Source organism: Mastigoproctus giganteus, chromosome 3, assembly GCF_048544385.1.
Source record: "Mastigoproctus giganteus isolate SK-2022 chromosome 3, ASM4854438v1, whole genome shotgun sequence".
Classification (NCBI taxonomy): domain Eukaryota; kingdom Metazoa; phylum Arthropoda; class Arachnida; order Uropygi; family Thelyphonidae; genus Mastigoproctus; species Mastigoproctus giganteus.
The window spans coordinates 257,615,908-257,632,345 of NC_143577.1; the positions used below are offsets into that span (position 1 = coordinate 257,615,908).

At 41.8% G+C, this 16,438-nt stretch overlaps 1 protein-coding gene across 1 annotated transcript in view; it reads right to left on the minus strand.

Annotated features, from left to right (window-relative positions):
* The window catches only part of LOC150089096 (salivary peroxidase/catechol oxidase-like), a 52,338-nt gene extending 36,816 nt beyond the window's left edge, over positions 1-15,522 (minus strand). The window contains exons 1-3 of the mRNA XM_090369814.1: positions 15,501-15,522; positions 12,684-12,829; positions 10,550-10,688 (exon numbers count right to left, since the gene is read on the minus strand). Of these exons, the coding sequence (XP_090225940.1) occupies positions 10,550-10,688; positions 12,684-12,829; positions 15,501-15,520 (305 nt within the window). The 5' untranslated portion in view covers positions 15,521-15,522. The remainder of the gene's footprint in view (positions 1-10,549; positions 10,689-12,683; positions 12,830-15,500) is intronic.
* Positions 15,523-16,438: the final 916 nt, after the last annotated feature.

A 16,438-nucleotide genomic window follows, 5' to 3' on the forward strand; every position in this document is an offset into this window, starting at 1 on the left:
TCCCAGTTATTTCAAGATTCTGTAGCTTACTGCTAGAGTTGAATACACCTCTGGCATTCCCCTCGCTGAATAACTCCTCATGTGTGAATGTCGATGCAAAATATTCATTTAGTTTGTTAGCTACCTGAGCAGGATCATCAACACTTGACCCATCAATATCAAGTGGACCAATCTGATTCATCCCCTTCCTTCTAGAGTTTACATAAGTAAAGAACTCTTTGCTGTTTTTCTTTGCATCCCCTGCCAAAGATTTCTCGTAATCTGCCTTCGCCTGCCTAACCTCCTTTATAAATTGGTTACAGATCAACTTGTATCTATCATAGGCTTCTGTGTCATGTGTTAATTTGTAAGTATCCCATGCATTTTTCTTCTCTGCCATATGCCTCATTAGTTCATCTGACATCCATTTTGGCCTAAACCTTGAACAATATTTCTTAGTTGGTATGTAAAGTCTAGTAGCTTCCAAGATAAGTTCTTTGAATGCTTCCCATTTTGAATTTGCTGTTGGTAACATCATCAGTTGGTCCCACTGTATAGAATTTAAATACTGTCTCAGTCCATCGTAGTCGCCTTTACGGAAGCAATAACCCTTCCCTTTACCCCTAATGGTAGTTATCTCTTTGAGTAAATCCCACTTCAGCACACTGTGATCACTGCCACCTAGTGGTTCATTTATCTGCAGATTCTTAATGCATGAAGAATCACTGCTGATAATCAAATCAAGAGTATTGCTCCCTCTAGTTGCCTCCCGAACATGCTGATGTAGAAAACAATCATCCAATAAATCCACAAAAGTCCTGCTAGTGTGTGAGTAACCAGGCCCCAAATTCCAGTCAATATCTGGGAAATTAAAATCTCCCATTATAAGACTCTCTGATTTACTGGCCCACTGTATTTCCCTGCACAGTTCCTTATTATACTCATCAGAGTCATTAGGCCTATAGCACACTCCTACTCTCAATTTTGATCTCCCAATGCTTATGTCACACCAAACTGACTCCACACTGCACTGTACAGCGATGTCGACTGGCTTCACTTCCTTGGACTTTATGTGTTTCTTAACTAATAGCATAACCCCTCCCCCTTCCTATCCTGTCTATCCTTTCTGTAGACGTTGTACTCCCCAAATTGCAGTCCTGCATCCCTTATATCTGTGTGACACCACGTCTCTGATATCCCAACAATATCTGCCTTTGATGTTTTGAGCAATACCTCAAATTCATCAAATTTATTTACCAAACTCCTAGCATTGGTGTACACGCAAGTATACCTGCACCTGTTTCTATTCTTAGCTACTCTAACACAAGCCATGTGTTTACTTGTACCGCAATGGCTCCCAGCAGTCTCTGAAATACCATGCATCTTGTTTGTCAGGCTTCTGCTCATTCCAATAGAAGCAGTGCAAGAATCTCTTTCACCTCTGCCAGTGGCTACTGTCAATCTATTGGTCTTTGTCTCCCCCCAAGCTAGCAGTTTTCCGACCCACCTAACACTGCCTCGATAGCATCAGCAAATATTCTTGCACCCTTTCTATTTAAGTGTATCCCATCCCTGTAGAAGCAATCTCTCCTGTTAACAAGTACAGTCCAGGCTGAAAAAAATTCTTATTACTGAAATATGGACGAGTTATTACTGAAATATGGAAACATTACATTGTAAAACCCGTGCCCAAAGTCACACATCCAAAAGACAAGAAGGATTTTCGTCCCATCTTTATAAGCTGCAATTTATTAAAATTGTTCGAGAAGGCTCTGCTACCAATTCTTGTCATGCATTTTTTCCAGAAAAGACCTCTGTATTTACACACTGCGATTCCAAAGAGATCGACTGTGACGAATTTATTTCGGATCCAAACGACTCTGAATGCCAAAGAACAGACTGATGTAACCTTTTTAGAAATTAAAGCTCCTTTCTACAATGTCTCAATCAATGCTATGATGTATCAATCAATACTTGAAAGGCATTTCAGAATACAGGGAGGCTTATTAAAAGTCATGGTTTCCATTCTCAAACAAAGAGCATGGAAACCATTTGAGAGTTGAACACAGGACATTGCAATCGAACCACGTCATCTACAGAGGAGTCCCCCAAGGTGGCCTCCTTCTGCCTTATATTTTGCTGTCGCTTTGGGCCCCTTTCCCTCTACGCATCCTGATTGCAGCTGTTCCGCAGATGATATAAAATTCTTCATCTCGTCGAAACACGGTGACAAATCTGAAGCAATCAAAGCCCATGTCACAGTCCTAATAAAAGAACTTGACGTTTATCATGAGAATATTGGCCTATCCATAAGTCAGCACAAATGTCTTTCACCGACCTGAAGAATAAGATGAAGATAGACATCTACACCAATGGTATTAGGGTCCAAAAGGTCTCGCATCACAATGATCTAGGTCTTGCCTAAGATGAAGCCCTGACCTAGCAGCAGCAATTCGCCGACACCAAGGCAAAAACTTCAGCAATGTGGGCGATAAGACAGGATATTACTGGAGTAAACAACCACAAATTTGCCACTCACTACATACAAACATGTCTTGTTCCGATTCCAATGTATGCCTTGATGATCTGGTCCTCACTAACTTTCAAAAAATCATGGGTATCGAGTACAAGATTTTAAGGATGGTAAAACCGTGTTGATTGCCACCATCTGGAGATTAACATGTATGCAAACCTTGGCTGCACCCCTTGGAATCAGTTACTCGTTGTAGGAAATCTGCGCAACCTCTGTCAGCTCCTCACCGATCGTCTTGACACCCGAAATGTCCACAATCTTTGTACGCCCTAGACCTTCCCGCGTCCCTTGCAACGATGCGTTGATTCCCCTAAGAAGAAGCTTATTACAGAATTTAGCAATGCTTAGAAGATTTTTTCCGTCTAACATCCTCCAAACGCACAACACCCTGAAGATTGACCCCCACAAGTTCTGTGATGAGAAAGCATACAGATCTGAGAAGATACAGGACATATACCACCACATACAACTGTAGACGTTTCCAGATTATCTCCTTCAGGATGGAATCTTCCCATGAACTTTGCTGAAGAATTATTAATTTGTTTAAATTATAATTTGATTGTATTTATATGTATTAGTTGTATATTAGGACGCGTATGTGTTTATATGTCTCTACCTTTTGCTTGTGTCACTGTATATATTTGTATCTGCTTTATTTGCTCACTTTAGATGTTATTTGTTTTATTATTTTATAGAAAATAATGTTTGTGTATGCATATTTTATGTACAACTTGTGTGTTTACTGTCTAATCTAAAAATGTATAATCTAAAAATGTATAGAGGCAACCTCCTAGCTGAAGGCTGTTCGGGGGTGAAGCATTATTAATAAATTTAATAATAATAATAATAATAATAATAACTGCGCAGAGTGAAGGAGAACAGATCCTCGAACTCTTCGTGCCATTTTATGGGTCAGGTTGACCTGGATTTTCTTTTTATACACGACAACGCCAATACATACGGAGCTCAAGGACATGGAGCTTCATCTTGAAAACACCACCTTTAGATTTATTTGTAAATGATGATCAGCGCGTAGAGTCCATGAATAACTTATTTTTTACCTTTTAATTAATTTTACTTATTATCCCCGATTGTAACATTATGCCACTAAACTGAAGATATCCAGCGACTGCCGTGGCGAGCACGATCTGAAACTTAAGTCGGACTGATCATGTGTGGGACGCCCTTGCACCCGACAGCCAACTGCTCGTTGGTATGGCGAGCCAGGATCTGCACTGGTGGAAGAATTGACATTGTTGCCACAGAATCTTAGAGATTCCCTTATATCGAGAAGGGCTGTTTAACGGTTGGAGGGGATCATATGCCATACTGATGTCACGTGACCATATTTTCGAGTATCGATTTCTGTATGTGACCATTTTGTTAATTGGTATGGAACCCCTATAAATGTCCCTTATACCTGTCCGAAAGCTCTCGCTGTCTCCTCATTTCATCGTTATTCTACACCACCATAACAAACTATTATTTTTGTGAGGCCACCCGAATAATTAAATTCATCTGCCGTGCAATGTGCATTATGGCCGGAAATTCTGTGTGTCCTTTGGTCGATTTGATTGTTTTGCGGGAAGAAAAACCCGAGTTGCCGGGGGGGGGAACTTGTTATCTACGTCTGAGACCGACTAACTCAGCCATGGAGTGAAAAAAAACCGACCAAGTTCCTCGGATCATCGACGAGATTCGATCCCGGGCCTTTTCCACCCGGTGTGCGGAGGACGGTGACGATACCACCGCGCAGTACTCTATCATACCATGCGAATTGCCCGTCTCTGGACCCTATCAAGAAGTCATCGTCCCTACTTCTACACAGTATTCCAAATGCCATCTTACATTTGCCTAATAATTTTTATGATTTTCATTTCTGTACAGGATAATGTTCGACAAATCATCCATTGGATACCATAGACTTCCCTGGCGACATGTTTACACTGCTCAAGGAACTTCATATCTTCTGGTACTGTACTTTCAGGCTCATTTATTCCTCTACTGTTTTTAATTTAAACCCTCCAACTGCATAATATATTTTGGGGTTGATTTTTCCCAAGTGTAAGATCTTGGATTTGCCACATTCAAACATAGCTGCCACTTTTCTGGCCATTCTTGAAGCCTGTTCCTATGATCCTGGCACTGGTTATTAACCTTATACGACGTAAATATTGCTTATCGTTAGATAAATAAGCAATGTTTACGTCGTCTGCAAATTCTGACATCATGTATTCTGTCCCTTCGTCGATGTCGCCTATGAAAACTAGAAATAGCAGTGGTCCAAGCAGCGATCGCTGGAGACCCAATTCTGAAGTTACACCATTGTGAAGAATATCCGTTAATCACAACCCCTCTGCCTTCTGCCCTGTAGTTGCCCAGCAATCCATCTTAGAATCTTTACAGCAATCGCAAATTTAGCTGATAAAGTAACCTCTCATGAGGGACTGAATTTATACCGCTTTGTTAAAATTCAAATAAACTATTTCTAAATTGTTCTCTGCTTGCAGGTCATGAATAATTATCAAAATAGCTTAGTAGGTTAACACAAACATGTTGTGGGTTTTGAAGCACACGAAGTATGGTTCTGAAATTTTGTCTAAATGTGCTATCAATTTTTGTCTGCTCCTCTGCGGACTGTGCCACATGTGGATCCATTGAGCATACTAGAACCGACTGAACATTAAACTGTACTAAATGCACATCTGGTGCATTTCAAGGAGTGACCCCTTTGGAAAAGTGTAAAACAGCTACAGCGATACAAAACTGAACAGGATGTTATCTGCCAGGAGGCCAAAAATCCTTTCAACCCCGAATACTAACAAGCCAACTTATGCCCAAATAACCAGAAAACATACATCACACATCAATTACTACCCAAACGGGGGTAACTGTGCCACCAAGCAAATCACTAGCTTAATGGGCTAGGTCCGCTTGTCTATGGTACCAAAACACCAAACAAAGCAAAGCTTTGTTTACAGCCGATGTAAACAAAGTAAACAAAAGAAAACAGACTGTAAACAAAGCTTTCCTTTGTTTAGAACCTGTTTTCTTTTGTTTAGAACTACACTATTTACCACTTTTGTTTTCTTTTGTTTAAAATACTTACTATTTGCCACTCGTGATTCAAACCAAACAGACTACATGGACTTAGAAGATAGTTTAGAAGATGGATGAACAGAACTGTTCAACGACGAGGAGATGGATATAGGAAAACCTTATTTTCCAAAGGAGCGATATAAACCTACAGTCCCTCGAAAACAAATGGAGGATTCCACCAAACTCAAATAATGCTTACCATCTCACAGCGGAGCTGTAGATGCTATCGTAGTAATTTGACTAACATCGGAGATATCCTTTCCCGATATGACCTTATTGCCTTCTGTCTACAGGAAACCAATCTGACACCAAATACAATGGTGTGCAAAACTTGAGGACCAACACTATTTCTAAAGGTTACAACTACAAAATCTTTACTTAAGGTACTCTTTACTGATGAGAATAGATTCAGTCTCAGCAGCGATTCTGGACGTCAGCTAATCTGGCAAGAGGTTGGCACACGATATCACCCCGCAAACATCACTGAAAGGGATCGATATGGCGGTCGATGTGTTCTCGTCTGGGGAGGCGTTATCTTGGATGGACGCACACTACTTCAGATACGGGAAGGCGGTACTGTAACCGGTGCACGCTACTGTACTGAGGTAATCCTTCCCCATGTGCGTCTGTTCCGAGGTGCCATGGCCCCCAGTTTGTGTTTATGGATGATAACGCCACACCCCCATCGTAGTGCAGCTGTTGAAGGCGCCTCCGTAGCCAGGTGATCAGGAGCAGTAGTGCGTAGCACACGCTTCTTGATTAGACCGGGGGTTCGGCCCGTGACCACCAAATACGGAGGATGGGGAAAGGTCAAGGAATGACCACCGCATTTCCCCGGAGCAATATGGCCTTAATTGCACATTCAAACATAGCTGCCACTTTTCTGGCCATTCTTGAAGCCTGTTCCTGTGATCGTGGCACTGGTTATTAACGATGATATATATAGATATGTTTCTGGAAAGTGGGGACATTGTTCGTATGGATTGAACTGCCCGTTCCGCCAATCTAAATACCATCGAACACATATGGGACGCTCTGCCGAGACGACTAGCGGCACATCCACACCCACCAGAAAATGTTCGCCAGCTGAAGATGGCGCTAACAGAGGAATGAACAATGTTACCGCAAGAACTTATCAACAATATTGTTCTAAGTATGGACAGGCGGAGCATCGACATTAGGGGTGGCCATATCTCCTACTGAGGACCACCTCTTCCCTTTGTTCCATCTTTGGCAGTGATGCATCTGTATCATGGCAGCCAGTGCTATGTTGCCGTTGTTGAATAAAGTCCCTCTGTACCGTTTTGTTTCCTTCATCATTTCTGTATCTCAGAGGTTCCTTTGGTATTCTTTCTCGATATCCAAGCCACTCCTATGAGAAGTCCTTAAATTTTGCACCCCAGTGTATAGCTGTTTCCCTTCCGAACTACATAATACATAGGCAAGTTCGTGTTGCACACAATCCAAACAACCTTGCACATCGAGCAATAGCGCTGATAATCAACTCTCAGATATCCTAGAAACTAATTCCACTAAAAACAAACTTTGAGGCAGTTCCTGCACGAGTGTTTAACCATAGTCTCATTATACTTGGCCTCTAACCAAAATATAAGCAATCCTGACTTAGAAGAATTAGTGGCACAATTCCCCATCTTTATCCATCCTAGGGGACTTAAACAGTCCCCCATCCGTTATGGGGAAATCAAAATCTGAACGAGGGTGGACAAACTATTGAAAAATTACTTAATCAACAAAATGTGATAATTCTCAATAATGGAGCGCGCACACAACAACAGAACACACCCAGAATACACGGAAACCTCCATCACACACACATCTGGCCCATTTGCAGTGATTCTGTTCTTCACACAGATAGGAGGCGGAGTTGAACTAGCGTTCTAGGAGCCGCCCCTTACAAAAACACCTGTCCATATGAACGCGGTAGCGCAGTGGTATCGTCACCGTCCTCCACACACCGGTGGAAAAGGCTCCGGTTCGAATCCCGTCGATGACTCGAGGCCTTTTTCACTCTTTGGCTGATTAGTCGGTCTTAGGCGTAGATAGCAAGGTTTTCTCCTCCAGAAACGGGTTTTTTCATCCAGCAAAACAGACAAATCGACCATAGAACACACGCAGTTTACAGACACAAATTGGGTTTAAGTATTAAATTACGGCTAACCCTAATATAATACTTTGATTTTTTTTTGAACTCGGACAGAGCGCGGGACTGGCTCTTAGGGCAGCGGGGGAATCCTGCAGCTACAGGTGTCCCAAAATGAACGTGTCGCAATTGTGCCTGTAATCATCTTGGCTGTTGCTAGGAAGCGTTTGTCGTTGATTAAGGTTGTTAGCAGTAGAATCCCGAGAGAGAGAGAGAGTTGGCAAGCTGCGTGGTGCGAAGCAGAGCCCTCAACAAAACAGCTGAACTCTCCCAAAACATGGATTTCTCCTCTCGCACAAAAAAAAAAAAAAAAAAAAAGAAGAAAAAAAACTATTGGGAGAGGAAGCGTAAAACGTACATTTACACCCGAACTTCGACTTGGAATTAAATCGTACCAGTGGTCCCAAGTGTCCGCTTCACCAAAAACTCACATTCGTCGAACACAATATACAAGCGCTCCGGATTGTATTAATAAATCTTAAGAGTGTTATCAGGCACAACATGGGGCGTCGATCGTTACACCCTACTACATTTGTACCGTGCATAATACGGTCACGTCTAGACTATGGTTGTATAGTCTTTAGCTGTGCTAGACCAAGAGCTTTACGTTGGCTTGGTCCTGTGCACCTTCGTCTTGCACTAGGGCATACCTTACGTCACCGGTTTTCGGAGCCCATGAAACCTCTTTACATGTACAGATAAATGGCTTTATTAAATTATGCAGAAAAACTTAAAGGGCATCCAAACCACCCCACTTGGAACAAGCCTTTTCTCTCTTAAATGGGAAAACCTGGAGCAAAACTGCAAAACTGAGCGCTGTCCACACAGCCTTAAATCTCACACTCTCAACAACCATATTGCACAGTGTTAGACCATATTAGCGCTATCCAAGCTGTAAAACAGAACTACACGAAGAATGATAACCAATTACTTAGACATATCTGGAATACTCTAACTAAGTTGTTGTTGTTGTGTTTTTAGGAGCATTAGCAACTAAGGCCATATTGCTCCAGGGATATGCGGTGGTCATTCCCTGACCTTTCCGCATTCTCCGTATTTGGTGGGCACGGGCTCGAACCCCAGTCTAATCAAGAAGCGTGTGCTACGCACTGCTGCTCCTGCCCACCTGGCTACGGAGGCGCCTCTGACAAAGTTAAACCAAAAGAAACAACAAGTTCTCTTTTGTTGGATCCCTGGTCACGTTGGAAACGAACATTCCAACCGAGCTGCCAAAATTGCTACTGATCCTATAGACAAACCCTTTATACCAAGAAAGAAAGAAAGAATCTTTATTTGTCTTAGCAAATATAAATAAATTAGTACATTGGTAAGAGACGAAGTCCCTTCCCGGCAGAAAATGCCAGAGGATTAGCATAAAGTGAAATATAAAAGAGATGAAACAGAATAGCCAAAATATAAGAGAAAAGCTAAAATATAGAATGAAAGTGTGATCACTACGTTTCTGTGTAGAGTGCTGTCAGTTGTAGTTAAAAGTTCAGCTTAACATCACATCTACTGAAACAACCCATGCCAGATACACACTCGTTCAAATAATTACACGCAATCGCGCGCAGTTGTTGACACAGAACTGCTAGGCAATAGGAGCCACACCGCAGTTTGTCTTCTATAGTTCTCATCTTGTGCAAACTTATCAAAGTCAATTCCCATAAGCTGCGAATTGACTGCAACGCTCTCACTCGTAAGAACCTGTCGGCCGTCTTCAGTCTGTTGGCTATCATCCTCGGGGATTTGGTGCCTCTTCAGGCAGATGGTGGGATGGGCCACTCACATAGCTGCCAGAAGCAAGGTGAAGAGATCACCACTACCACCTGCATCTGACTACAGTTATATTATAAAGAGAAACGATGTCTTGAACAATGTCATCACATCTAGCAGAATCAAGCCAACAGGAAGGTACTCGGTGTAAAAAAAAGAACTCAAACCAGGGAAATACAGTATACGTGAGAACCGATATGAAGAAGTCAAATTAGCCCGATTAAAGATAGGCCTCACACACTTTATCTGCTTGGGCCACAGTGCACAAACTGCAACACCCATCTTATAGTCCCAGTGTATGCTCATTGATTGCCCCATCTACAACAGTGAGCGACAAACTCTCTTTGCTCCATTTTCATAAACGAACACTATGGATATAGCTAGTTTCCTACCAGATTTACCACAAATGGACCATAATCTGCCACGCTGGTCCAGTGCGGGTTGGCAGATCGACCGTATTCAGCAGTCAGGGGCTTGAACCCCGGTCTACTCAAAGAGCGTGTGCTACTGCACCCCGCTTCTGACCACTCGGCTACGAAGGCCGTTTAGTGACAGTAAACTACAATCGTACTGTAAACAAGACATCGATTTAATTGCATCTCATTTTGTGACCACCTTTACAACGAGTTAACATGTATTGCACTACCTGGAACAAGTAAAGCTTCACTAACAGAGAAGACTATTGTTACTTATTCTGAGGGGCACCACCACACCCAGACGGCACCGTTTTTTCAAGGCTTGTTGGCCTATCGTCGGTCGGGCTCATCGACGCAGGTGTACAGAATAATACTGTAAATGCACAAGGGATAATACAATATGGGCATGAAACAACTACATACTCTCGGTGTAACACCAATATTATATACTTGTTTATATATAAGTACACCTGTTGGCATCTCTCATATTGATTATTTTTTAAATTTAATTTTATTATAGCTTTTATTTATTTATTATTAATGGGACTCTTTTTTCAGTTGTCAACAACTATAAAGAATACTTACGGACAGTGTGGCTTGCACTCAAATTTGGTGAAGAATATGAAAGGCCTCTGCAGTTTTGAACCCTGCCTGCTGTGGTTATTGCCTGGCGTTATGGCGGCTACACGTCTGTGAATATTCCAGGATGACCCGTCGTTAAATCCTGAAACAAAGTAAAATGAACAAAGCGATTATACTTAGGAAGAGAAAGAATTTACGTGCACATACCAACTAACTGGAAGAACACAAAAATGCAGCGAGAAAGAGAAACAATATTTAAAATAGTACTGACACTTCTTTTTTCCTCAAATGGCTGACATTACTGCTGTCCAAAAAGAATCTGGACACCGCTGTTCTCGCAGTCCATCGCAGCTTTCCCAATAAGCACTGACCCAAACCGATATAAAAGGAAGGCATACGGGTCGCGCAAATTAGTTGGTCTTTGTACGGCAGGTACAGCCGAGCTGACTTATTTCGAGAGGGGGGGGTGAGTTTCGAATGTCACATTGCGGGCTTGACAATTCCCAACTGCTGCTGGTTTACACCATCCACAGGAAGCTATTGGTGATGGTGCGTGACAGTACTACTCGATCCAGAACGCACAGAACGACCTTGGAAGCTTACTCCAGGGTACTACTGGGAAGAGTATTACGACTATCTTTTCCACCGTTCCTACGAAACATCAGGTACAAACTCAAGCCATCAACAGGGTTGATGGCCTCATTGTTTGTATGACTGCACACAGCTTGCGGGATATCCACAGTTTCGGTTCCCACGGCAGAGCGGTGGCGTACATTTCAAATATCACCAACTGTAATCAGCCGTCTAGCCTTTCATGGTGCAACGACGCCATAATGGTTCATAGAATATTGGAATTGGAAATTGGTTCTAAGGACCAATTTCTAAAGTGAGAAATCTCACTGTAACTTAATCCGACCAAATAGATGGGTGTGGTGTGGAGGAAGCATGGAGAACATCTGAGGCCGGAGTGCATTGTGCCAACGATGAAGTTCATTGAAGGTGTGATTATGGAGGGCTGCTATTGAACAACGACGCCTACTTTAATATTTTGGACGATTTCATGTTCCTATGATGCGACAGTTTTTTAATAGAGACGTGTTTGAACAGAACAATCCTCATGCCATACCGCCGGTGCTGTTCAGATTTCGTCACGGACAGGATTGTACAAAAGGTGGAACGACTGGTGCAGAGCTTCAATTCGAATCCTACGGGATTCTTCCTGGAACTTGAGGTGAGTGACAGAGCAACGCGTCTCATATCGGTAACTGAAAATGACGTCTTCAATGTGAAACCAATGTGTTTCGGGATATTTAGTATGACGGTGCTGTAGCTCTGCACATTATTTTCCAATAAACCCTCCTCCACAGCTGTGAAGGTGAGTTTATTGGAAAATAAAATAATTACAAAAAAGAAAATAAATAAATAAACACAAAAGATATCGTTCGTATTCTTCAGTTTGACTTACGTCCCATGAAGATGCAGATGCTTGGGTTATGCAGTCAGTACGGAAGAGGGGGGATGCTAGTCAGCCCACTCTGCTCTGATACTTCATTTGATGAACAGTACGGCAAATAGTTCCTTTGAAAGGTTCCACGCATTGGTCTCTTGCTGTCGTCTCTCACAGCATTCACCTGCCATCGATCCGACAGACCATCCTGCCTCACAGCATTCACCCACCCTCGATTTCTCGCCGCAGATTCTTGAAATTAGTTGTTCCCTGCTCGACTGCCATTACTGGTACAATCGCATGACGGGAACAGCCAACTAGACGAAGTGTTTCATCGATGGACACATCTTTCCGATGTGCACACCAACAATCTTGTTTGGTTGGGCATCACCGCCTCTTGTCTTGCTGTCCGTTTTCTCTACATCACCGTGGATTGACCTGTTTTTAATGTCCGTTCAGAATATAAACAATTATCTACAGCGAAAAACTATTCCTCTGAATATGAATTGGAAGAGTCCGAAAAAGTTCAGCTTGGGAGTACTTCTCAGTGGCTTTTTTTTTTGCAAACAAGTCCGATATTCTATAATGATAGTGCGTTTGGATATTTATAAAGACAATTTCGTGTCGCTGCACTACTCAAATGGGAGGGGGGCTCTTTTTAGGAATACGGATTGCAAAATTTTTACCTACCGTTTTCTTCTATAGTGTCGAGAAAATTTTGGAATTCATTCAGCTTGTTTCTAAAGGGCAATGAAGTCTTCAGTGGCGTCGACACATCTGGGATGGAATAGGCACGCTGAAGGCACGAACACAGGACAATTACGCACCACACGGATCTGAAAAACACAATTCACACATCAGCCCATCTCTCGCGACGCTGCAGCCCACTGTTCTGGCAACACGAGCAAAGTTAACTGTAACGCCTAATTATTTGGACGCTGTGGAACGAACGAGTGGGGGAATAGGTGCAGTCCAGGATACGTAATCATCAGAGGAGAACACCACGCAGAACACCTACCAGCCCGAGTAGAATTATGGTTCTCTGAAGCTACCATAAGACTTCTGGTTGGTTAGTTGGTTGGCATAGCGCGTCAAAAACTTAGTCCATATTGCGCCGTATACAATATGTGTAAATTCCGTGTGTTATGTTATAGATTTGCTGTTTGCTGGACAAAAAAAATCAAAAATCATGTGTTTTCGGGAAGAAAACCACTCTAACTTCGTCTGAGACCGATTAATTCAGCCAAGTAGTGAAAAATTACTCCCGTCTTTGACGTGATTCGAACTTAAGTCTCATTCATCCGATGTAAGGAAGACGGCGATTATACCAATTGTGGTACTCACGAGGACCACAGGACCTTCTCGTTCCTTGAAAACAAAAGGCGCGAGAAGTTAATGAGAATTTAACGGAAGTAGCGGGACAGATTACCTAACGCCAACCTATTATAATTGGGTACATCTGTAGATTCGGGTGAAGGCCCAGCAGATTGCAGACATCTCTCTAATTTCGGAGGTGGCTCCAAGGGCGAAATAAGTAATTACAGATTAATTTTCATTTCTAGGAAAATTACGGAGTACATGATTAAGCATTTATTTAAGGATCGTGTGAACTGGAGTGGAATTATAACGAAAAAAACGACCTGGAGTTGTTAAAGGGAACCGTGTCTAAATACATAATTCGATGATCTATTATGACGCTGTCTTAGAAGAAGTGGATGCAAAGAATAATTTTCACTTTAGCATATCTCGCAGGAAGGCCTTCCGCATAAATTTAAACAAAGTTCCACTGGTGGGAAGGTATTGCTGTGGGTAAAAAATCGGTTTAGTGTAGGAGACAGAGGATGGTTGTAAATGACAATCTCTGTCGGTGGACCAGGGCCATGGGTGGAGTCCCGCATGGTTAATCAGAAATACAGAAAAGAAATTCTCAACTCCAATAATTCAACTGTTCTTCGAATCTGCTTTTGTCTGAGTGAGGACGAACTCTGTTTTTTATGTGGATGATAAGCCGGCTCAACACAATAGTTGAACTCTCGCTTTTTAAAATTTGTCGTTATTTATTATTTTTTTTTTCGTGATTTTTACCTTGTTTTTGCGACTGTTATTATTTTGTTTATTACGATTGCTCCAATGTCTGAGGCTGAAACCCTGGCCGTGAAGGGAAACCTTGCAATTTTGTCTCCTCTGTATTCTGAAATTACGTTGAAAATTCTCATTTTCAGAGTGTGTATCAAAAGTTATCACGTGATGTTCGTGCGATGGGTAGCCCTGACGCGGTGAGTGTTCAAGTTATTTTTAAGGCAGGGGGCATGGCAAATAATACGCAAATTCCTAAGAATGCTTCTAAGAATAAGACGGATATCAAATTGGAATTAAACTGAACCTTCCTGCTAACCAACAAAAAAAAAAAAAATCCCTCAAGTCTTGATCAAAGTTTTCCTTCTCGATTTATACCCAATACTTTTATTTACATATATTTTTTTCAGTTCAGTGGAGAGAGTGGGGCTTGGGGAATATGAGATGCAACCATGTCTAATTGGAGAAAATGGGGGTTGAATCATCTGCAGAGAGAGAGAGAGAGAGAGAGAGAGAGAGAGAAAAGATATGACGAAATTCGGTGATGACCGAAAGTTTAATTTATGAGTGAGGCCCAAACATCCGAAAAATAAACGTACTACCATTGACACATAATTCGAAATTTTATGAAAAATAAAAATTATTCGATTTTAATGAAATTTGCGGTGGCTCAAAAATATGTCTAAGAGAACCAAATTTAGAATTTAAAGAAGGTTCGTCCTCTGGGAGTCGATTTTCCACACGCGGACTGACAGAACTGTTAAAGACACATTGCTGCAGTCGAGCATTAGTTATGCATATTAAATGATGTACAATCGCATTTAGCGAACAAAAAGTAAATTGGATGCAGTGTTTTTCTGTGCCCTTAAGAAATCGGAAGCCATTAATTAAAGAAACTGTTCAACACACGCCTAATGACCGACATCGGCTGTGAGTTTTCTGACTTTGTTCTTACTGTATGCACACAGTGTTCCAGATTTTCCTTTTGGATAAACGGGTAAGAAAGTACAGAAACAATCAATACCGTCGTAAGATGCACTGATAATAACTGATGATTACTATAAAGATATTCAGAAACATACAAGAGTACAGCAAAGTTAAATATTGCAGACACAAAAAACAAACATGCGTAAAATAGTGAAGTACAATTCAGTGGCCAGAACAAATTTCAGAAGCGAAAAACTCCAAAATTGTCTCTTGAGATAGCATATATCTCTTTGACCTGCCTAATGTTTATCACAGACTGGACCGCTAAATCTACAGAAAGAATAAAATAGAAAATTACAATTCCAAAGTCTATCTGCAGTGTAGAGTTGCGATCAGTCCATCTCATGCCCTTGTATTTACAGGGGCATCAGAAGTATTCGAAGAGTGCTCTTCGAATAATCGAAATCATAAAAGAAACAACGTGAGAAATCTAAAAGAGCGTACCTCAATGTCGGTCGGTTCATCTTCTTCGTTCGTCTCATCTTGGCCCATTGTCCGGCCCTTATATTTATCTGAAAGTGCTCCCTCAACCAGTGTCAGGGTTTGCGTGCGTGACGTAATTGTATCTAGCTCACGAAGGCATCTGAGCCAACATGGGAGAATACATCCGCGGACCATTTCACAAATCTCTCTTGCAGAAGTTTCGTAAGTGGAGCCACAAGGCACGTGCAAGGCGAAACGGAAGTGGCACAAAGCGACAGGAAATTTGAAGAATGTGAGATGAAGTAACTTGTAATAATTCTTTAAAAATTGCTTGTTCTTCTCTTCAGAAGCGTGTGCCATTGAAATGATAGGTGTACTATGGGGTTAATGCCATCGACTCCGAGAGCCTAACTTGCCGTTATGGCTCGAAGTTTTTCTAAAAAACAACCATCTGTAATTTTTAAATCAAAATCTAATTGCCTATGGCTCAACATCACTCGCATAGCCGCTTCTCAGCATGAAAGGCCCTTTTCATCTCTCTTTCTTCGGTAAAGACAGATGCAGAGTAGCTGTTCAATTTATTCGCAACATCACCTGAGTTAGCTGAGACTTTCTCACACCCAGTGCACAAGGGCCGATCTAATTCCATGTTTCTTTGTTGTCGTGGCAAAAATGAACAGTTCTTGTCCCCATTCTTTGCTTTCTTAGCCAGTGCTTTGTCATACGCAGTGTTGGCCTCCCTAACCTTATTTGTGGTATTGTTACGGATCATCTTGTACCTGTTGTAGGTGTAAGTATACTTTTCATTGCTCTCTAACTGCCCCATGCTATCCTTTCTGCTCTATTTGGCCAGCCAGCTCCGCATTCATCCATTTCGGTACCTCCTCATCTTGAAATATTTTCTTCTATGAGTTTTGGTGCAATAGTTTTCCCTAATTCAACTCTATTTGTCCGTACTT